Source organism: Thermobia domestica, chromosome 9 (assembly GCF_964235325.1).
Source record: "Thermobia domestica chromosome 9, izTheDome1.hap1.1, whole genome shotgun sequence".
NCBI classification, from domain to species: Eukaryota; Metazoa; Arthropoda; class Insecta; order Zygentoma; family Lepismatidae; genus Thermobia; species Thermobia domestica.
Window position 1 is genome coordinate 89,783,801 of NC_137462.1, and position 25,129 is coordinate 89,808,929.

The following is a 25,129-nucleotide window of genomic DNA, read 5'->3' on the forward strand; positions in this document are numbered from 1 at the left end:
CTTTTCCGTGTAGGTTCTTTAAATTAAGATACGAAAAACTGTAATTATACTGTAGCTGGTGAAGGAAATTATGTCCTGAACGCACAGTTTTCTAGAAATGTCAATAGCAAATAGAAGTAATCGTTCGTTTTAATTAATGGAAAATGTCGCAACATGCAGTCAGGTGGTGCTTCCACTCGAATGCACCAAGGCCTCCACTCGAATTTCAGTTCCCCCCCCCCAAAAAAAAAATCTGGGTTTTTATGGGAAGAAACCACCGTTCCAATTAAGGCGGCTTTTTTTTTTTTTTTTTTTAATCTCTATTCATAAAATCATAAATAACATAACAAGTCTTGACAAACCTCGTAAACATCTCCGCAAATATCACTTTTCCAAATGAATGGTTCTTCAATCACATCAATATGAATTTTCTTTTACTTAAGTTGAACTTACCTTAATGTTGTAATGGAAAAGATTATTGTTGCCTCGTTCTTTTTGTATGTTAACTTGAATTTCTTTGCAATTACAATGTTTGCAACACGATCTGCATCCTTTCTTTTGTCTGGAAAGAACAAAAATAAATTATGTGGAAAGTAGAAAAGTAAATCAAGTACTAACTAAAAACTTAATTCAATAAAAGTATGTCACTCACATATGCGGCTTCATCACTGTTGACTTCACAGCCACATGTTTGCAAGTTTCTATCTTCTGTGTTACTTATAGTTATCTCTTTCCTTGATGTCTTTCTAGTATTATTAAAAACAAGGAGTGATCTCAAATGCATACAGTAAATATTGCATACAGAAAACTTGAGAAGAAAATGAAGCAATTATTTGTTTTACGTATATACAATCTTATTTATGAATTCTACACACTTTTTAACGCAAGTCTTTTTTCTCTTTCTTTCTCTTTAATAATTCATATCTTATAAGCTATAACTAACATTTAAGACCTTTCAAAACTAAATGAACGAACTTTAATATTTTCAAAATTAAGATTTTGCTATATAAATAATCTATATAGCAGCCCCAAAAGGTTTTAGGACACCTACATGGTTTACCTGAAGTTTGTCCTACATATATCAACTATCTCTAAACACTTCTTTAAAATGATATATAACTGATATTATTTTTCCCAAGACTTAACTAAATATTCTTTTAGTTCAATCTCAACTATCTGAAATATAAACCTACACTAAAGTCCCGTTTAGCTGAACTTGATGAGATCAATGGGGCTTCGACTGCACGAAAATTTGGTTAAACCGGAACAAAACTCTTTTTATATATACATCATTGTATATATGTGTACAAACCTTAACTGGCAAGTGTCTCTTGATCTTTACGGACACTACAATGCGTGTGCTAAAAATAGACAGGAATGGGAAAATAATGAGTACAGTCAACGCATATAACAACAAACTTAACTTTTTGGTAAATAACTGTTAGACCAAAACAAACACTGTACTCACTGTTGGTACTTTTATATAAAAGTGAAGATGCTTTTGTGATTCGGTCAACTCGGAAATTCGGTTAAACGGGACTGTGGACTCAACAATAAATCCTTTGATCCGGATTCCTGTCACCTATGTTTACCTTATCTACATAGCGTCTGGACTTCTTGTATCAGAAAAACACCCCTTTCATGAATTGGAAATTTATAACAACAAGGAGGGTAACATTCATTTATTTCTTCTCAGGCTTTTCTTCTGAGATCTCGTGATACACAAAATAAATAATGCATCTAATCTTTTTATAAAAAAACGCATCTTTATATAGTTTTCTATAATCTATTCAAAATCTTTCAATGTTATAAAAATAAATATCCATGCTAATTGTATATAAGCGTTGAGGATATGTATTTTTAAAATTCAAATGAAATATTTCAATTTAAGAATCTTCAGAGCTTATACACAATTATTTCTATGGTTAAAGGAATCCGAAGCTTAATCGCAGCAGAAATAAAACTTCTGTATTAGATTCTATTCTATGTCAATTCAATCCGATCTTGAGTATGATAACTCACTTCTTGAATATTTTAATTTAAAGAAATTATTCTTAATACAATCTTTCGTAGATACACGAGAATTTATTACAAAGATATCATATCACCGCTCTATCAGCCTGATACACGCCCTTCTGTTATTTACAAATTTGACCTGACGAAATGCCAATAAGAGCCTGTTCTTAACGAGAGACTGTATTCCTAAGCTATAAGGGTTGGTTCTCCCGTAAAAACGTAAACTGTCGTATCCGGAAGTTATCACTTCTGGTCCAGTCCACATATATTATTATTATTATTATTATTATTATTATTATTATTATTATTATTATTATTATTATTATTATTATTATTATTATTATTATTATTACGTCGTAAGAGCTAAAGGAGACAAATCATTAATGAACCTGAATAATTAGGGAATAATTTGTGGAATAAGACTGACCAAGAAAACCCGCCGATACGATCTATCCATCACAGACTGGGATCAAACCAGGGACCCCTCAAAACAAAGATAAGTGCTCTACCACTGAGCCACCATATCTCCATATATACAAATAAAGTATACAACTTAGATTCATTTAGTATCAATAAATTTAATTATATCTAGCTGTAATGGGTATATTTATATCTTCGATTATTTTACCAACTATGGTTAGTTTTGTGCAGCAATAATCTACGTACTTGTGTTTCCTTGGCGAATCTTCCTTATGAAAATTCTTCATATGCTTTTTATAATCGTTCTCGTGTATATAAATGCAGGAACACTCATCACAACGAAGACAATCTTCGAGGCGAATTTTGGTTAAACCCACAGGTCTCTTAGCTGGAACATAAGGAAAATAAGGTAACTACGTTAGTTGAATAACACTTTTGTCTCTTAAGATACAACAAATATAGGTTTTAAAATGGCAGAAAAATCACAGAATAAACTGTATAAACGTGTAAAAGTACAAAGCTATAGAGGAATTGTTAGCAAAATTCAAGTCACGTAGTCATTCTTAATTGATTACATTTATATGTATTATATGATCGATTATAAAACGTATTAAATATTTAATTTAGAACACTCACAAGAATAACTGCATATTATTCAATGCATTATATCTTAGAATTTAACACATTTTAGGAATTAAAACATTTATAGAATCAGGGGCGGATCCAGGGGGGCGATCGTTCCCCCAGAAGAGGAAACTTTCTTATTTTATATATATATAAATAAAATCCATCCCAAAGTTTGGAGCCCTTAAAAATAGCATTATGACAACCCCCCTCCCCCCCAGAAGTCGTCCTGAATCCGTCCCTGTATATAATCATGTCATCAAGACAACTTCGGCTAAAAATTCGTCATTGAGATGATTCTGGGCTCTAGTGTGATACAGTATATTTATTATTTCGATTTTTTCCTCAAGTTTTTAACTACATAGGTACATTCATATCCAAAATTATTGTTGCATGTCTATAATATGTTGTTGTAAAATATAATTTGATAACGAATTCGCCCGGCATTTATATCATGTTAGTACCTGTATAATCGGCAAAATGTATGTGGCAAATTTCATGTCAAAAGAGCAGTAAATAAGAACAATAAAACGAAAATAAAACTTTCTTCTCCATTTAGCAACATTTTGTTTTACTCATTCTAATTTTTGTATTTATAATTCTTTTCCTATGAAATTGACCACAAATATAAATTTTCCGATTATACACGTAGTATAAGTAAAAGTACCCTGCAAAATCATTATCAAATTATATTCTTACAAGAAGACAGTTATAGATATGCGACAACCATTTTGGACATGAGTGTACAATGACCTCAATTCAATACTTCACTTTGAATTTAATAGAATGAACGCTCTTTTAGAGTAACTGCAAAAAAGTCATATAATATAGACTCTCTCTATCAGCAAGTAGCAGCAGACGGCTTGGAAAAGTTCTTTTCTCTGTAATTGGAATTAGGATTTTAAAATACCTTTGGGGAAGAATAGCTGGAGTGAAATATAAGAGGAAAAGCGAAAAGAAAATTAGGATAGGGACAAGAAATTTATGTAGCATGTTACACAGAGAAAAATGAGAAAAACTCAAAGAAGATATAAAATAATCTATATATATTAAGTGTTTACACCTAGCACATGTTTCTACATCACGTGCTAGATGTAAACACTTTTCAGACTACAGCCACGAAAAAGATCCATCATCAGCAACAATCGGCAAGTGATGCAGATTCAAGCAGTCAGCACTATTTCTGCATAAAAGGAGACACAACACCATAGAAGACATCAATCTCACCCGGTTAATCAAACCACCAACTTTCTAAGACCGCCTGGTCATTGAAGAAAACTGTCCTATACTCTCTAAGACGCCTAGTCACTGAGAGGCACTTATCATCCAACTTTCTAAGACCCTCGATCATTGAGAGTTCCCTTCCCTATCTAAGACGCATGGTCATTAAGAAAAGCCTATCCAGCACACCCTAAGACGCATGGTCATTGGGGTCCTATAATTTCACCAACAAACCTCCAAATAATTAAAAAAAAAAAAAAAAAAAAAACTTATACTTATTTGTAATATTGTGTATTCAAGAAAAAACTTTTATAATAAAAGGTGATGAAAAAGTCCAAAACTACCTTGTACCATCTTTTAGCTCTACTCTAATGCAATACATATAAAGAAAAGCCCCCCCCCCCCTCAAACTCCTTCTTCCTTGTAAAACAGGTTGATTCAAATTCTGTACAGTAGTAAAACCGAAGTCAAAACGGATAAGTCTGATATTGATATAAAGACATTCAAGAAAAACGAATTAAAAGAAAATTAAGAACAAACATTTAGACTTGAATGCAGTTGTGTGAGTGGAAAGGACAAGATACTACTAAGTTGGCTTGGGAGAAAGGAATTATAGAATAAAGGGTCAGCGTTTGTCGACATAACTCATTGTTGATAGGAAACACGTGGCACAACCAATACAGAAGATACAGCTCGTAATAGTCTCCATTCGATGACTAAATATCAAATAGGCATGAAATGCTACAGAAAAGGTTTGAAAAGGATTTAAAAAAAAAAAAAAAAAAAAGTTCTCTCGGTAGATTCTGATTCCAACTACAATCTTGTGCTTGCTAAAGTGGATATACACAAAAGTAGGAGAGGAGTAGCAAATAATTTCAATGAAGATTAATAATTTTTGGATTAAGATATACAAATGCTAGAAAATTCGAAAAAAAAAGTTTAAATAATAATAATAATAATAATAATAATAATAATAATAATAATAATAATAATAATAATAATAATAATAATAATAATAATAATAATAATAATAATAATAGAGAGACTATGGAGAGTGGATGTATACTAAACAATACGTACATGCGGTTGTAGAGGAAACGGAAGAGTATCGAAAAGTAAACAGAGCTCAAAGTCACGGGTTACAGAAAAAAATGTGGTGTAAAATGAAGAAAACCAAGCTTCACTAAAGAAAGAAGAATGATGTATAGGAATTTAACGAATTGCGAAGAGAAACCGACGACGACACGGAGAAATGATAAATACTAAGAAAACGTATATGGAAGTGAAACCAGTGAAAACTGAAGGAAGCTAACAAGAACAAGTATGATACTAAAGACTAAAGAATAGAAAGACTATCAGCAAGTGATATGAAATTTTAGACAATTCGAAGGAATAACATTAAGAGTTATATGAAAGAAAGAATCACCTTGTAGGATAGATGTCGAAGAGCAAAACGAAGTAAGTAACGATGACAAAGGAATGTAACATTCGGGTTATGTACTAGAAATCTCTTCTCGAAATTAAGAATGGGTAGACTACCGGTATAGATAATATTCCAAGTGTATCTCATTACATTTATTAACAGATCAATACAAACATGTCCATTGTAAGTGCTTTCATATGCTGCATATTTCTCTGAAACCATTCGGAAATAAATTATGCCGAAAGCGATTGAGGAAGCACATCAGAATTTGATCCATTCATTATGAGAAGAATTGAAAAAAAAAATGTTAAGAGAATTAGGAACAAGAGAACCACTGCAGCTAATTAAATGAGAAACAGTATCTGGTTAGAACATTATTTATGAAGAAGGATTATATTCTGAGGGATATGACAGACGTTATGGTAGCAAGTAAATGATAAAAGGAGTAGAACATGACTACAAGTAAAGACGAAAAGGTTAGCTGAGGATGTGGTGCAGGGAAGTTTGTCAATTTTAGTTATATTATCTGAATGTGATGGTAGAACACTGATGATAATGAGAGTTTAAAAAATTAATAACTAGAAACCGAGTGTTGTGCAAAATGCCTATTCCTTTATGTTAGTAGAGATATAAAAATGAAATCCCCGAAGTTAATTTGCGGAATCTGCTTCAATTTCAACAAAATTTATTATAGTTTGCCTTTTTCACTCTATAATTCCTATAATATTCCTTAAACGCTACTGTTTTTTTTTTTTTTTTTTTTTTTTCATTTTCTTCAAAATCAAGGTCTTCTTTGTCATAACTATATAGATTTTTTTGCTTTAAGAAAAAAAAAAGGATTCTGTTCCCTAAGAATTTGAAGAATTAAAAAATAAAATAAAGTAAAAAGAATACAAGCTAGCTTATGTTCAGATCAAGGTTAAGCTCTATCTCAATCTATGGAAATAATACCACCGAGAGAAAATGCCAGCTATTTATGGGAACTAAGAGAAACTTCGATCATCTAATAACAACTAAACATTAAACAAGTACTCAAAGGCAAAAATGTACCAAGTAAATTTGACCCACATCTTCTTGCACGCTTTAATTGTGTCTCCATTGAAATAGAAAAAATGTTTCAGATTTAAAATAAACAAATAAACAAATGAAAATATGTTGTATGATGAAAAACAATCTACCAATTAACAACTTGAAGAGTATCTGAAACTGCCTAAATATATATTAAAATAAAATATATATTTAATATTTTATCTTCTCATTCGAAGTGATCAATAATTTCTTTTTTTCTGAGGGAGAGAGGGGAAGATAAGAAGGGAAGAGAGGGAGATTATATATCGAAGTGGAAGATGGCTTATACACTAATCGAAAGAACTAATGACACCTATTACGAAACTGTAATAAAAAGTTTCCGAATGCATATACTGTGCGAGTTATATGAATATACAGGGTGTCCAGAAAATCCGCTTCCACCCCTAGAATCGCAAACGGTGAGACAGATACCAAAACAGGAAAACACGTGTTTTATTATTTGAAAAGTACAACGTATCAAAGCAAACAGTGTTGTCCCAGGGGCACCCGCAGAATCCCAGGCGGGGTTCAAGTCAAAAATTGCAAATGGTAAGGGGGTCAAAGTAACACGCCGTTGAAAACGTGTTGGGAAATGAAAGAAGACGGAACAGGTCTGGACTCTCTAAAATTACACTGTGCAAAATGGCGGCCGGTCAAAATATCAGCAAAAACGTAATTGTAAAGTTTATGGCCACTCCCCCGAAAAACCTGAAACAGTGAGGCAGATAACAGGAAAACACGTGTGTCATCACTTCAAAAGTACAATGATTGAAAGTAAAAATATTTCTCCCAGGGTCCTCTACAGGGTCCCAGATTCGGACCTACTGAAAATTTTCCTACTCAAAATTTTCAAATGACAAGGGGGATCAAGTAGCATATCGTTGGAAAGCTGTTGTTAAATGAAAGTAGGTGAAATAAGTCTGGACGCTCTACGATAACACTGTGAAAACATATTTCTGTTTAGTTCTTTCAATAGTCGGGTTTAATACTTGTACTCAACGGAAAGAAAGGAATGCCCCTATTGTGAGATTCTGCTCTTTGGGACCTGTAATGTCTAAATAAATAAATAAATATAATAAAATAAAAGGAAATTAAGAAATAAAGAAAAGAAAAGAAAAGAAAAGAAAAGAAAAGAAATAACATTTGACATTTCTGAGCACAGAACTGACTAGGTAACATATATAGTGTACAATAGTAGTACTATAGTGTACAATAGTGGTACTTATGCTCTTTGTTTGGATTACCAAGTATAAAATGATTCAAACAAAAGAACTTTCTTGCACCTGGAACAGCGAATACGTGCAAATGTCTCACAATGACAACAAGTGTCGATTGCAAAATGGAAAGCGAATGCGCTCGGTGAATCGAAACGAGGATGTACATTTTAACCGGCCGCCAGTTTGCACAGTTTAATTTTAGAGAGTCCAGACTTGTTCCATCTGCTTTCATATCGCAGTCCCCCCTTATATCCATGACGCACCCCCCAATTGTCTATCCGTAGGTGTTCTTCCATGAAAAAATCTTCTTTTCGATTAATTTTTACACCCCCTCAAACATATTTATATAGATTTTTAACCCCCCAAATATTTCAATGACGCAGTTTGCGTCATAGCCTCCCTCTGTGGGCACCCCTGTCATATCGCAACAGTTTTCAACGATCTGCTACTTGACCTCCTTTGTCATTTGAAAATTTTGGAGTACGACCCAATCTGGGCAAATATTTTTACTTTCAATCATTGTACTTTTGAAATGATGACAACATATTTTCCGGTTTTGACATCTGTCTCATCGTTTCTGATTTATAGGGGTGGCCATAAACTTTACAATTACGTTTTTGCTGATATTTTGTCCGGCCGCCATTTTGCACAGGGTAAATTTAGAAAGTCGAGACTTGTTACTCTTCTTTCATTTCCCAACACGTTTCCAGCGATATGCTAGTTGACTCCCTTATCATTTTCAATTTTTGAGTTAGACTGCGAGTGGCCCTGGGACAACACTTTTTGTTTTGATACGTTGTAGTTTTAAAATGATCAAACACGTGTTTTCCTATTTTGGCATCTGTCTCACCGTTTGCGATTCTAGAGGTGGAAATGGATTTTCTGGACACCTTGTATATTCATATAACTCGCACAGTATATGCATTCGGAAAATTTTTATTACAGTTTCGTAATAGGTGTCATTAGTTCTTTCGATTGGTGTATAAGCCATCTTCCACTGCGATATATAATCTCCCTCTCTTTCCTTGTAAGTGCTCTAAAACTTCTGAGTTAATGCTACAAATAATTCATGCTTCTTTCTTTAAAAGATTATCTTTACAAGCAATGATCAAGTAAGTCTCTAGATCAGTGGTTCTCAACCTTTTTCGACTGACTACACACTTTACTGGAATTCCAGGACATTGTGACACACTTGTGTAATATTTTTATTATTATTATTATTAGTAGTAGTAATAATAATAATAATAATAATAATAATAATAATAATAATAATAATAATAATAATAATAATAATAATAATAATAATAATAATATAAATTATCGTAGTGTAACCCTATAAGTTGTTATAAGGTAATGACTGCATGTAGTTCTAAGCACTATTGCTGCCGCTGGAGACGCTGACTGGTGCAGTCTGTCTCAAAGTCGATTTTAACTATTATTAAATTCTTCATGATTTTTAAATTCTAAAATTTCGCGACACACCATAGAGGAATGCATGACACACCAATGTGTCATAACACAATGGTTGAGAACCGCTGCTCTATATTATTTGAACATATACCTACTTCATTTCTATTATTGAATGTTTATGCTCATTATTTCGAGTAACATTTCAGTGCCTGTTTTACTGCCTATATTTTAAATTGCATGCGTATATTTGCCTGTCTAATTTTTCAAGCTTTTAGTGTCTAAGATCCAGCCTCTATTAATAACTGTCTCTTAATACTTTATAGAACAATATTATTATTGTATCTATAAAATTATATATATATATATATATACTTTTGAAAAGATACTGACGCTTTCTAAGGTTATACTGAAAAATCATTTGACGGATGATATGGAACCTCTACACATGTAAATTTAAACCCATATACCTATACATTATGAAATTGAATTTTGCAATGTAATCTAATGGCGCTTTACACTTACAAGGACTAGAATTACATTCGCCAAAACTTTGTGGTGAAGCATTTGGCAAGTGGTGGCCGGTATCATGATTTGGCAGTGTTTCACTGGTAACTTGGCCAGAGCCATTGCACTCTTTCCCATAATCTTCTTCGTTTCGCTGTTCAAATCCCGTCACAGCCTTTATAGATATGGCATGAACCTTCATATGAAGTTCCAGCACCTGCTTCTGCCCAAACTCCTTATCACACTTACTGCACTTAAAGCGTTCTGGAAAGAGAAAAGAAATAAGAAATACACTGATTTATTTGTTACTTTTGTCACGATTTATTATTATTATTATTATTGTTTCATTTTTTAAGCACTCCCAAGATCTATTATTTTCTTATAGATCACCTAAGAGATCAACTTGTTGTAATTCCATGAATTAGTAGGAAAATTAAAACACAAATGGTAACAAACTAAGTATGCAATAATTGCAAATTTTGAGTGAAGTGATCGATCTTTATTGATTATTCATAATTCAGTAAAGAGAAAGTACAGGCTGTTGGCGATGGTGATGAAACGGTGACGATGGTAATGAATAAAATGATAGGATGAAGGAAGTGAAAGGAAACGGGAAACCCCGTGAAAACTAACGCACACGGTGTTTGTTTACTACAAAGCTTACTTGATGAAAGCTAGTATCGAACAAGGAACTCCACACACATCCAGACGATTCGCGAGTTAGCCCAGAGACAGAATTATTTCTTACAGCCGAAAATACATGCTTCTTATCCTAAAAGAACACCTGGATATGAAGAAAAATATTTCAGCAGCTGCTTATACCCACTTCGAGCACTATGACCGCCAAGAGAAGACTATCTTAAGTCTTCTTATTAAGTTGGATTATATATGAGCCAGATAGTACTACGAGCCAAAACAGAAACGCTAATCAAACATCTACCGTCATTATGGGTCACCACTAATATCAAAAGTTTGTCAGAATGCCAGGAAGATGAAGGGTATGATGATTTTTGTATACGACTCTAATAACATTATCCTAACTCATATCGCACCCCACGGACAGATCATCATTAATGCTCAATATTACTTTTCATTTTAGGAACATAATCTGTGACAAGCGCTGCCAATGAAGTGGCGACACTTTCTACAGAATCCTTCCACAATTTGACAGGATGATTTCCTGACGCATGTGGCGCAACCTATGGCTAATATTTCGTTCGACAGGGCTGAGAAGTGTTTTGTCATCATTTACACTGCTTCTCGAAATTTAGATTATGAATCTATGATTTAACTCTAAAATATCAAGAAAACACTTCGAGACCTTAATTTCCGAATTGTTTCAGATATTCTTCAGACAATAGACCACTTCATTCGAACCATTAAGAGAACCAGAATCTGTTACAGACATACTACAGCTTCCACATTCCTCTACACCGAAGGACAGTAAAAATTCAGAGTGAATTATTTATTTTGTTTCGTTGTAAAAAAATACGAAACTATTGAAATTTCATCCCTCCTCCTCCTCCTCCTACTCATAATAATAATAATAATAATAATAATAATAATAATAATAATAATAATAATAATAATAATAATAATAATAATAATAATAATAATAATAATAATAATTTGTAATATAACACCCTATTTTGCATCAACTTTATATTATAAGGGACTACATTTTCACAATCAGGTATTTCCATATTAGAATCGGAAATCTAATGACGAGATCATTTATCACTTGAATTTCTTTAAATTATTTTTAAAACATTTACGCAAAAATGGATTTATTGTATAAGCACTAATTTTAGAGGTTATACCTAGGTATACAAAAAGTACAAATTTCAAGAAATGTGAAGTTTTTAGTTATACTCAGAACAAACGAATCTCAAAAAGTAAAAATACAAAAATAAATTGCACAATGACAAACCACTTAAAATGGTTACCACAAACTTAAATTCCTGAAAAATATTTGATTACTTTGATTCGTGGTGGGAAAGACAACAGAGAAGATATGATATGACAAAGAAAACATCAAAAGCATTATAAACGTAAGATTGTTTGAAATTAGACGTAATATTAACTGAAAAAAAGGGGAAAAAAGGAATACTGGACAAAATAATAATAAAAAAAATAAACTTGTAAAAGTCGTGATATCTTGTATTAATACAGTGTTGTTTCACATTTAGCACGCAATACAGCCTTTATTCTGGACGAAATAGACCAATACATGTCCTAAATAGTGGAGAGTGGAACTTAAAGCTATTTTTCTTTCAGCCAGCTTAGGTGGAAACAAAGGAAGGAGAATCAGCGCCAAATCTTGTTTTCCAAAACAACCCACAGAAGCTCGACGATATTCAGATCTGGGAACTGGGCGAGTCACGGAAGACATTGAATCTCATCAGCATGCTCTTGAAATCATAATTACAGCAAGACTAACCAGTGGTGTGAATGAGGGCATTCATCCTAGAATATGGCATTTCCGTCTGGAAATAAAGGTTGCACCATTGGGTGGACTTGGTTACTCAAGAATTCTTTATACACTGCTCGTGTGACCTGTTCGTGCAATATGACAAGGGGGCCTGCCAGATACCATGATACAGTAACCCAGACCATCATAGTCACCACCATGTTTGACAATCTCGGGCGGAGACATTCCATATCGTATGAATCAGAGGATGTTCGCCATACAAACACGTGTCTGGTTATGGAGAAGAAGGTAATGCGTAATAAATAAAATGACACCTTGCCAGCTTGCTATTACACCATGCACCTTGTCTTTAAGTATTCGTGTCGTTTATTAGGGACTTGACAATAGTAACTCTCCCATGAATACTTATTTTATGCGCCTCCCGTAGCACCGTTTTGGATGTTTCTGGGGTGTTCAGGTGCTGATTAATTTATGTAGTCACTTTTTAGTCCCTTGTTTACGTCTTTCGACCACTATTGTGCTTCACCGACCATGTTTTGTCGTGAACTGTGTATGCGGTCATAACTTCTTTAGATCGTGCCTTGTGTTACATCTCATAACGTCGCTGTTTCGCTCACATACTCTCTAACTAGACGGCATCAAAAATTAGATCTCTTTTTGAAACTCTCTCAGGTAGGAAACATTGGTCACTAACTACACCTACACATAGGGATGTCCAGAGGCGGGTTTTAGGGCGCAAGTTGTGCTCATGTGAATAACCCATAATACCGCAACATACAAGAGATAGTTGTTTTACGCAGTGTTTAGTGTTACCAGGCACAGTGAACATATGTCTTATTTTGAAATATATTTCCATTATTTTGTCCAATACCTATACCTATTCGCAAATTTTTGAATAAAAATTCATTTTATCAATTATGTGCAAATTCTCATTGCTTATGATTAGTTAACCTAAAACACACCTGTTGCAGTAATTTTACAACAACAGTGTTGTCAGGGGCCGCGTTTTTGTAAAAAAAAAAAAAAAAAAAAAAAACATTGTATGGATTTGCATTAAATAGCCTTTTTATATGGCAACACTGCATCAACTTTGTCACATTTTCGCACCAATGGATAAACGTTGATGCATACTACATATATGTATAGGAATTCACCCGCAGGAAATCAGTTTTCTGCAACTGAATATTGATTGTCTTCATTTTGTACATTTTTTATTTTACACTTACGCTAATTTCTTTCATTACTACACAAAAACGTTACAAGTTCCAGCATTGGTCATGATCTTGAAAATATCTACATAGAACATGTTTACATTTGTTTCAAGTTTCAATTCTGTATCATTCTTAGATCAAAAGATATACGCAATCGAACTTTGGGTTGAGCAACTTTAAGAACACACTGTATATATACTGGTGAAACAGGACGAAGAAATAGGACTAGAAGAGAAAAAGCATTAGGCGCTCTTCCTAAAGTTGAGGACTCAAATTTTTATGGATATTAGGGAAGTGGTTCGCTCTTGACCAATGCTTTTAGTTTTAGTTTTAGTTTTCATTTTAATCCACTAAAAATCTCCTTTTTAGCATTTAAAAAGAAGTATTAATAAGGCAATAACACTGAATTATTCCACCAAAATACATTTTTTTCTTTTCGTACATTTTACCTAGGCATTGTTAAAAGATTGTAGAAGGCAATGGTTTCCTTCCTCTTATTACGAAAAGAAAATTGAACTTGTGGATATGTAGTCAACAGAACTCCTAGTCGTCTGCAGCCAACCGAACTTTCGTGAGGAGTTGGGTTGTATAAGCAACAGGGGCTCGACAGATTGTATTTTTAAATAATTAATTTTTACAGTAAGATCAATTACAAGATTGATCGAAATTTATGTAAAAGAAATATATTTTCATTTGGGTTTACGTATCTATATAAGATTTCAGAGCTCTAGTTAGTATTGAAGTGCATTTGAAATTTTTAAGTTGCAAGATTTGACTGTAATAAACAGAGAAGTAACCTAATAAATAAATAAATAATATATTGTAAAGTGAATTTGCACTTAATACATCAAGTAAATAATTTCCATTCTACTTACTTTGGTTTTTGTCATGGACTTCCTGGTTATGCTTTTCAAGCTCCTTTTCATTTTGAAATTTTTGTTTGCATTGAACACACAAAATGACTAGACTGCGTTTTTTCTTGATTGCCATTATGCCATTGGGCACTCCTGCAAAATTCAAAATAAATACATAAATAAACACATAATTGTAATTTTGTATCATTATTATATTATCAGTGGCGTACGGAAGGGGTTACCGGTTTTAACCTGACCAGAACAAGACATAATTCAAAGATGAACATTTACCATATTAAGATGTGTATATAAACACTTGAAATGACATGAACTTGGAAGTTTAAAACCTCTCCCCTTGGACAAAATTCTATGTATTTAAATACATTACTGATTATATAAGTTCAAGTTCTTGCTTTTTGATAAAAACTGGCATTTCTACGATTTTTTCTTGTCAAAAGTTATCCTTTACCTACTGTCTCTTTCTTTTGTGCCGGTGCTGTACCATTAGTTGTAGTGTAGGATAATTTTTAAAATATTTATAGAATAATGTAACAATTGGGGATGAAACTGATGCACAACACGGTACTTAACTGCGAAATTATGGTTGAATTTAAATAAAATTCAAATGTTTTAATTTTGAAAATGACTAGTTGGGGAAAAGGTGAGAGAAAGATAGGTTATGATTAATAGATAAAAGATGAGCATTAGTTTGACATTTTGATAAGACTGGTGTTATTTTCATTATTTAGATGATGAATGATTTTTTTTAAAGAGCTTGGATATATTAGAGTTAGCCAATAATTGAAATTTAATTTTGCTGGACTGTTAGGGGCGTCGAGTTTTCTTTTTACGATACGTCTTTAATGATTTTTTATACCTTTATTTTGCTAGTTAGATATTGGACTTTATTGAATTTGTGGTGATGAACCAACAGAATGGTATTTTTGATATATGGAGTTGGTTGTTCTCCAATGGTGCGATGTGCTTTTTACCACGATCCTGCACCTTCCCAAACGTTGTGTTGAATACCCTTTGTCGATGTGTCTTTCGTGATTTTGTTTAATTAAAAAACGATGAGTTTGATGTTAAGTAGATCTAAACTAGAGCTAGGCGGAAAAGAACGCGGAAAGGCAAGGAGGAAACTAGTTGCGTTTATTAATATTTTTAAAAGCGAGAATTAACAAATACATTATTATATAAGCTGTTTGGTAATGTACAACATTAATAAAAAGTTTTTATTTTGTTGAATTTTAAAGAGTTTATGATTTTGTTGTGGATAAATGTAATTTAGGAAAATAATTGAATGTGGCGAATTAAATTAAGAGTTTACACAGTCATCTTACAGTCACATTACTGTGATTTGACAGATACTTCACACTTTAAATAAAAGAAAGAAGAAGACGAACATTAAATCCTGCTTTACATTTAATCTTTTCATTAAAAAAAAAAAGTTACCTATTCAAATATCAAATCTTTATGCATCATACTACGTAGTTTTGCAGTACTGGAATGATATTATTCACAGGAGAAGCATACTTCCTTTGCTGGATGTACGTGAGTTTAACCTTTCATATACGTACTAGTTCACTAGTTCACATTACTGAAATCCTATGCAATCAGAGAATATGCGTTACTTCCTTTGCTGAACATAAACAGCGGATAGCAATTCAAAGCGTATCATATGAAATCAAACAATGCATTTTTTTGTGTTGAGATTTAAGTGTGTTCTCTCTGTCTTTCTCTCTCTGCAATTAATAACATCTTTTGCATAGTTTCCTTATGACTGTCATCTCTTTCCCCTTAAGTCTCATCTTGCTACATGGTAAGAGTGCGCTAAAGCCAAGGGGTTGAAAAGGTCGGATTACAGTATATCGTATTGTAATATGTTCAAGAATCTTAAATTATGGCTTAGAGAGCCTGCATAGCTAATACGGTATAATACCCGGCATTGTATATGATTCTTGATTTACTTGTTTGTTCATCTCGTTTTGCGCCGCCAAACATTTCAGCAGTGTTGCCAGATTGAGCTACAAGTAGCGAATTGGGCGACTTTTTAAGTACTCTCGCTACCAAATTTTCAAATTGAGCGACACACTACTTTTTGAGCTACTTTTAATTATCAGCAGGCTATAACCCTTAAGAATGCGCTACTCTCTTATTTTCATATATAAATTAGTTTTATATAATATAAGACTTGTTTGATGAGTATTCTGTTCACAATGAACAATAGTTTTACTGAAACTAACATCTTCAATACTAGTTAGGGCCTATATTTTTGTTTTAGTACCTTTTAATTTCCAGATTTAACAACACCAGACTTTTGTTGAGTTTTTATTCTTGCTATATCACTAATCGTTTTGCTGTCTCCGTTAATGCCTACGCCTGATCATTGTAGTAAACGAGAACATCGCACATTTAATTGTGTTACAGTATTATCCATAGTATTAACATAGTGAGCAAGTGGAGTTACAATAAAAATTTCCAAAATTCATGTTTTCCAGATAAAGACTTTAGCAAATGAATTAAAGAAGTGAGAAATGAGGAATAACAGTGAAAAGGCACACTGTAAACGTTGTAAAGTGTATTTCAGACCCCTCAAAACTGACTTAAGCAAACATGTCTCCTTGAAAATCAGAAAAGTTCCCCATCGTCTGCCTAGTTCATAGCGCACTGCACTTCTACTGCTTCTGACGCAGTATGGAATTTACCCTTGCTCACAACTGCCTTCCGAAACTGCGGTCACCGCCTGACCGTTGTCAACCCAGGCATCTGATGCATTTCCAATATATATATATCTGCTATAGGTGCAAAATAATTCATCTTTATGTTTGCGCTACAAATAGTTCAAATCCGCTACTTTTGGAGCACAACTTCGCTACTTTTTAATCTTCAGATCTGGTAACACTGCATTTCTGTCAAAACTTCTGTTTTGAAAAGCCTTAGTGTCTGTTCTCTGCGTGTCAGCGATTAATTCTTACATTCATAGAAGACAATACGACAGGCAGGATTAAGTTGTAGTTGTTTTTCGGAATAGCAAAAAACAGTGTTCCCTCTCCATTAGTTTACATTTTGTTTTTTCGTTGACTCTTTTTTTTTATTATCAATATACCTAAATATTTATTAACTTCCTCTACATTATTATTACCAACTAAGATGTTTCTGTACATGCAGAGTAGCTTTGCCATCCATTTACTTTGTCTTATCAACATTCGCTTTCGGGGACACGAAGGTTGTGACAGAGCGCTCACCTCTGATGAGAGAAATTCCTGGTTCTATCCTAGAACATGTGAGTTTGTGGTGTACAACATCGTGTCCGTGGGTTCTTCCGTTTCCTCAAACATTCTCATTCCATCACTTGTATCATAATCATTTATTTTCATAAATCATCCGCTTCCTTTAGCCTAAAGGACATAATCAAAGGACAGACAACTAGAAATTTCAACATTCGTTTAGAGCAGGGTTGAAAAAACGTTTAAAAAAAAAACGTTTTTCAATGTTTAAAACGTTGTTTTGTTTAAAACGTTTTTAACGTTTAAAACAAAGTACTTTATTTAAAAAAAAAACACGTTTAAAATGTTTATTTTGTTTAAAACAATAATCTAAATAGGCATATATATTACATTTTTACACGCTCACAGGTATTGCTTGCCATCTATATTTAACTGCTAGATCAAATTTCGGGAACCGCCCTAATCTCGATCTGCTGAAGGATGCAGCTTTCCGCCGGTGGGAGGTGGGTAAATATCGAGTTTTTTCAACAGTTTTTTTAGGGCCATTCCCCCTCTTGGGGGATAGATTCATAAAAATTGGTACGTGAAGCAATAAAGTAGACCACTACATGGTAATATCGTGTATTTGTACTTCAAACTTATATGGGGGAGCAGGGAGGGGCAAAGTTGGCCTATTTTTGGAGTTCCAGTTTTTTGACGTAAATTACATTTATTTTTACAACAAACATCAATAGCTCAGCTCCTAATTAAGCTAGAAAGATTATTTGGTACCAAAGTATTTCTGAGGGATGAAGCTTTCCGCCAGTATGTATTTTACGTATATAGGGGGTTCGTATGTACGGTCGAGAGGAAGGATGAACTTTGTTTTTTAAATTTTTCATCAAATGTTTTCATCAGATTTTGAGGGCAATTCCTCCCCCCTTTGTGGTACATCCATAAAAATTGGTATGTGAAGCAATGAAGTAGTCCCCTACATGATAGTAACCTGTATCTGTACTTGTTTATAGAGGAAGAGGGGGTCAAATTTAGCTAATTTACATTTATTTCCAGGACTGTTCCATATAAGACAAGATATATTTCACTGAAGTGGTCTAGAAGCATAATTCTTGTTCGTATACATGATGTGTGCAGCAAAATGATTTATATGTGGACGTGGTACTATGGTGGGGGAGGGGAGAGAATGTTTTTCTGCCCATATTTTTTAAAAATATTTCCTACATAAAACGAATTTATTACGCAATGGCTACCATTTCTCATATTATTGTCACAAGTACCGTATGTGGTCTGCACATTAGCATCATTTTTTCAGCGTAGCGTGACTGCAAGGGTTGCCAGGGCCCCGCAAAGTCAATATTTTCATATTTTTAAATGATTTTTTATGTCTGTTCTTTTTACGAATACAGCGGGAATTTCACGAATGTTACCTCGTTGAAATCTGTGATCTACAAGCTTTCCAACAGTGTATAAATCATGACTCAGTGATAATTAGGAGGGTCACGAGAGCCCCGAACGTGAGAGTCTATCATTTTGTTAAAATCCCTGGAGGGCGTCTAAAGGTTAATTGTGTTGTTATGCCGTAGACACTAATCATTGTTAACTATCCATGTTGTAGATAGAGGTGTATTTTGAAAACTGTTTAGTTAAAATGTCATTTGCTCCTTGTAGGTTAGTCACTGCTTTTTTCTATGAGTTGTATTGTATTTGTCAGAGTATTTCTTCTAGCTTATGATGTGAGAACTGTTCATTATGGAGATGATAGTGACCAAAAAATACTCAAGTTTTGAATTTGTGAATTTGGATCCTAGAATAGTGTATAGTATGTTTAACCTCCGTTATTCTTGGAAATTAAGAAATGTTCAAATACTTCACTTGAATTTCTGTTGGTTTAGTTATACGCACATTGATGTGCATAATTTCGTTCAGTAATTCCTATAATAATAATAATAATAATAATAATAATAATAATAATAATAATAATAATAATAATAATAATAATAATAATAATAATAATAATAATAATAATAATAATAATAATAATATAACTCTGCTTGTAACCTACTCCATGCACAAATCCTACGCAGAATGGGTTGTTTGTTAGAAAATTAAATTTGCTTCTTCAATCTGATATTTTAGTTATTTTAAACATGTCCAACCACCATCGAAAAAAAAAACGTTTAAAACAATTTATTTAAAACGATTAAAACAAACTGAATAAAACAACAACCCTCGTTTTAAACATGTTTTAAACACTTGTTTTAAACGTATCAACCCTGGTTTAGAGGCGGATTTCCTTCAACCCAGTGAAAAGAACATTTTTTAAAGTCTACATCATCTGCCAAGTTTATTCAAAACACTAACATTATGTGACCCATTACAAACCAGCGACGAGGCCAAATAGAGGGTAAGGAGAGGTAAAGAATCTTTGGGAAGCAACCAAGGGCGCCGATTTCTCTAAATTTGAGGGGCCCATTCCTGATGCAGAAGGCATATATGAGGATTTTGAGACAAATTGCATTCAAATTATGCAAAATATTGTATATTCATAAATACAATAGGGGCCACACGGGCTTTGGGGGACTCGGCCCCCCTGGATCGGCGCCCTTCGAAGCAACTACTTTTATTACTGCAAAATAAATAAGTATATATTACTTGAACAATTTAAAACAAATTGAGTCTTAGGAGTTGCACTCCTTCTGCCCCCTTTCGAGTCGTCAGTGCTTCAAGCTCCATACCAAGAATCAAAAGTACATTCATCTGTCCCAAAAGGATTTAAGGAGGGCGTCCCTTTAAATTTCTTCTTGCTTCGTTCAATTTTGTTGAATAGTGAACAAGGACACCTGCTTGGAACACAGTACGTGACATATTCGATTAAGGAAAATTGCATAACCATACCAAGCCCTCAGCCGGAACAACAAGGGGTTAACTTGAGACAGAGGGAATAAATTTTGGGGGTTACAAGAGTTCATCTTACATTCCTGACTTCTTCTTTTTTCAACATATATTTATATAAGTAAGTTCCGGGGAAAGTAAATTTTATTATTCTCCCACCGAGAATGGAACCCAGAACCACGTGCACTAAGAGCGCGCGTGCTAACCATTAGACCAATGGGGAGGGCTGATGAGGACTATATTGTTAATGTTGCCTTATTTACTTAACAAACGTCCAGATATAGTTTGTGAGGCTGACTGACAACGGAATTATTGAAAATTAACAGTAATGCAAAGAAAAACAGCATAATTAGCAGCAGTTGGAAAAAAAATGGAGAGCAGCGGCAGGAGAGGGTATCAACACATCATAAAGGAAAAGTATACAAAACAGTAGTGAGACCTGCCATATTATACGGAGCAAGATGTTGGTTGACGAAGAAAAGAGGGGGAAAAGTTTAATATTGCGGAGATGAAGATCCTGCGGTGGATGAATGGAGTGACGTGGAACGACAGAATTAAAAGGATAAAGTGATCCGGGGAACAGTAAAGGTGAGACCAGTAGTAGAAAAGCTACAAGAAAATAGACTAAGATGGTTTGGGCATGTACGAAGGCCGGAATACATAGCTCACCAAGTGGATTATGTGAAGAACGATATGATACAGCGTGATGTCACGGTGGATGACACAAGATGGAAACAAATGGACAGCGATGCGAAATGACGATCCCAGCTATAAAGGTTAAAAGAAGAAGAAGAGGAAAGGAAACGGAACAAGTCAGCCAGGCCAGGACCTATCTTTAAACGTACTATGCCAGCATTCTCCTGATGAAGCTGATGAAGATCTTGTCTATATTGCCGGAAATGAAGTTTGAACCCGAAACTTCACGCGCATATCGTCGATCCAATGACAAAACCGATTCAACTTACTCCGAAAAATCAGTATATTGACTTAGGTATAATACATGTTTTAGGAATTGACGATAACTTCTAATATACTCATACTTCACAAATGGGACTTTGGTATTGGAATCTGTGTGCCCAAATAACATGAAACTGAACTTAGGTGAAAATAGCCAAACAATAGTATGCCTGCGCTTCACAAATATGTTTTTACATTCCTCCTCCACCACAATACACGACAATTCTCAACAGCGTACCCAAGGGAAGCATTCTGGGTTTCAACCTCCCCCCCCCCCCTGAGCATGATACATTCTATTATGCAGAATTGATATTTACCACATTCATCATCATCGGTATTTTGCAATTATTGGCATGCCACTTACTCCACGGTCTTCCATAATCTCTTCATTTTCACGTACGATTTTTGTTTTGACATCGTCCATTAATTGTAGTCTTCTTCGTCCCCTTCCTCTCTTTCCTACCACCATACTCTCTAGCACGTCCCTCATGATACAATATCTTCTTAGCCAATGTTCAAAACCAGTTTCCCTTCCTCTTCTTAATAATATCTTCTATTCTTTTCTCCCTTACCATTTTTAACACCCTTTCATTCATTTCCCGCTTGACCAAATTCTCTCCATTCTTCTCCACACCCACATCTCGAAAGCTTACAATCATTTTTCATAATTTTTGCATAATGTCCATGTTTTTGCCTCACAGAGCACAATACTCCATATGAAGGATTTTATGAGTCTTTTTTCTCAACTCTTTATTCAAGGTCCTACAAAATAGTATTTTCTTCCTCCTAAAGGCTTCTTTCGCCATTCCTATCCTTTCTTTTATTTCACGTTCACACTTCATATCATCACTAACGATACTAGACTACCCAGATATCGAAAACGATATCTGGCTATTTACCACAATAAGATACGTATAAAACACCTGAAATTATAAGAACTTGGAAGCTTGAACTCCCTTGACGAACTTCTGTGTACGCCACTGAACCTCAAATTTCAAACTTTAGTAACATTATCGCAACATTGCCGTAGTTTTGAAATTGCTTGTAAGACACCTTGAGCCCTAAAGTCAACATGAAACTTTCGAGAGAGAGCGGAATATTAGAGTTACGGTAATTTATCTTCAAGACATTTATTCAGCATAGTCTATTTGTTCAGAAAACTTCATTATAGAGTAGCTATAACTTTGAGATTTTTAATTGTGACAGATCCTACGTTAAAATCATATTATTTCTACGTCTACAAAAAAAGTTTTTTTTTTTTTTTTTTTTTAAGTGGGTAAGAATTTTCGTACATTGCAATTTTGCGTTTAGAATTATTGGTAACTTTCGTCGTATCTTTCGAGATCATGTAAATTCTATTTAACTAACTATTTTCCATATATATAATTACTTTTTGTTATTTGTAGTAATTCTGAATTGCTTATTTGTAATCTATCAAGCGCTCGATAATTTAGGAATAAAAATAGTGTATTTAGTTTAAAAAAGATAATTAATAATATATTTATTGACTGCACTCACTGTACGTAAAATTACGTGTAAATAAAATAAGTGTACGTTAACATTACGGAACTCATCCTTAAAATGCAAAATATATTTTGATAAAATTTAATATAACGGTGATATATTTAGTATATCTTTTTTTAAAAAAAAAAAAAATAAATAAAAACAGGAACAAGCAAATGATTTCCGAAGTTATAAGCAGAAAGACTAAACATTTACAAAAGCATACAAAAGACAAGACTCCCTGCATCTGTTCTTGGGCCCTGGAGATCCCCCTGCTTTGCGTCATCGGCCGCGGCACGCGCCACTTCATTCATAATCGATAAGGCACGGGGATAAACAATTTTAAAAATCACTCGAAAAAAAGAAAAACAGCATGTATTCACGACAAAAAATAAATAATTACGATGAACATATACAATATTGGATGTAGAAACTCTAATTATAGTCTTAAAATAAAGTTTTACTTACTTTTTGAAGTTCCTCCTTTGTCAGCACGTGAAATATCCGGCTATTCTTGGGATAGAGGCACAGATCGTATTTCGCTCCCCTTCCTAAAATGTGCAGAGAAAAGACCGCTAGCCTCTAGCTTGATCATTGATTAACGATGTAAACAAACAAAATCTTACTGTTTATATTCAACACCATTAACACATACTTCAAATTATATAAAAACTATATAACAGGTCTGATGTATATGTAACTCCTGCACGAAGGATTAAACACGTTTAATTCAATTGCACGATAGTCTTCCATCACCCGGCGCGAGACTAGCTCACATATGGAGTCTTCTGCTCAGCTGTCGCGCGAACACCTGGTTTCTGGTTATTGGAGACACAAAGGATGCATATGGCATGTGGGGGGTTTATCTTCCTTTCCAGTGTAAAACCAGATGCCCTGGTACTTGTAAAATATCAGTCAACATTTTTTTAAAAAACAGGAGAAAAAAGTCTTGGTGGATGTTTAAAAAAAAAGTGCAGGTACCGTACTTCCTCCACTAGTAGCATCGCAGGCGGTATACTGATTTTTTTTTTTTTTAACTTTTGATTGCATTTAATCTGTTGTGTACTGAATCATATGTGTATAGTTGCCACTACATTCAATAACAATTAACAATTAATTTTTGGGATTCCTTGTATTAAATACGACTAATTTAAGAAGTGCGTAAATTCCGCACTGCTCTGCGCAGTTGCAATGCAATATTGCCAACTGTTCTGTAAGTTTTTTTTTTTTTTCAATTAATGCAACAAATTGAAAATCTAAGGTGAACACTTCAATACAATACTGATAGGAATAAAATATATCTAACGATACACCACAATCTAGTCTCCTGGTTGGAATTCTGAATTCGAATCCCACTTCAAACCCTAAGCTTATGTATCGTGACTTCAGTGCTGGAACGGAAAATTAAACTCTTTACAAATAAACCAGAAACAATTTACACACCAAAGTAACACCAAAAATGTTAACATTTTGAATGTTGTTAGCCTATCCTGAAGCAGCCTCTGCGGATTTGCCGGTTTTCTACATGTTCAAACTATAAAAATGTAAAACACCATATTATTTTGATCTTAATAATAGTCTAGTAGTCTATTAAAAAACAAAAAGGTACTATGAAATAGTGTGCAGTGTATGATACTGTTTACCCTTATGCATTTTAAACCATCCGTGATATGAGTAACATAATAACAGGTTTTCTTAGAGGGAGGGGGAGACACGACCCTCCGATATACCTAGAGTTTCACTTTTTCATTAATACACTATTATGCTATTGATTAAACATATATACATATCAAACTCAAAGGGCAATTGCCTCCCCTTCCCCTCCTAAATGACGCCCCTGTATACGACGGAATCAGTAGCGCAACCAGGCTCATGCTCAATCCCGCGGAAGGGGTTAGCAAAATCTGTTAACATTACATTTAACAAAATTTAGAGTCGGTGCGAGTTTTAGCCCTTTTTTTTATCAGTTCGAATTTGATATCCGGTTCTACACGTTAATAAGTTTACACACCAAATTTTAACTTGCACAATTTAAGGGGTCAAAGTTTTGACCTCTTGACTTGTTCAAGTTAAAATTTGAGACGTGTAGAATCGAATAACATTAAATTCGAACTTTAAAAAAAATAAAAGAACTATTTATGATTTTGTTTCGGGAGAGGTTTTGCTAACTTT

General features: G+C 33.8%; 1 protein-coding gene across 2 annotated transcripts in view; it reads right to left on the reverse strand.

Moving 5' to 3' along the window:
- Positions 1 to 23,850, reverse strand: part of LOC145694842 (uncharacterized) — a 31,382-nt gene extending 7,532 nt beyond the window's left edge. The window contains exons 1-5 of one of the 2 annotated variants that reach the window (XM_081771525.1): positions 23,426 to 23,850; positions 14,400 to 14,531; positions 9,901 to 10,146; positions 2,662 to 2,803; positions 433 to 541 (exon numbers count right to left, since the gene is read on the reverse strand). In XM_081771525.1, the coding sequence (XP_081627651.1) occupies positions 433 to 541; positions 2,662 to 2,803; positions 9,901 to 10,146; positions 14,400 to 14,514 (612 nt within the window). In that variant the 5' untranslated portion in view covers positions 14,515 to 14,531; positions 23,426 to 23,850. Of the gene's footprint in view, positions 1 to 432; positions 542 to 2,661; positions 2,804 to 9,900; positions 10,147 to 14,399; positions 14,532 to 23,173; positions 23,313 to 23,425 lie in introns of those variants that run through there. The other variant, XM_081771526.1, reaches the window with a different exon arrangement.
- Positions 23,851 to 25,129: the final 1,279 nt, after the last annotated feature.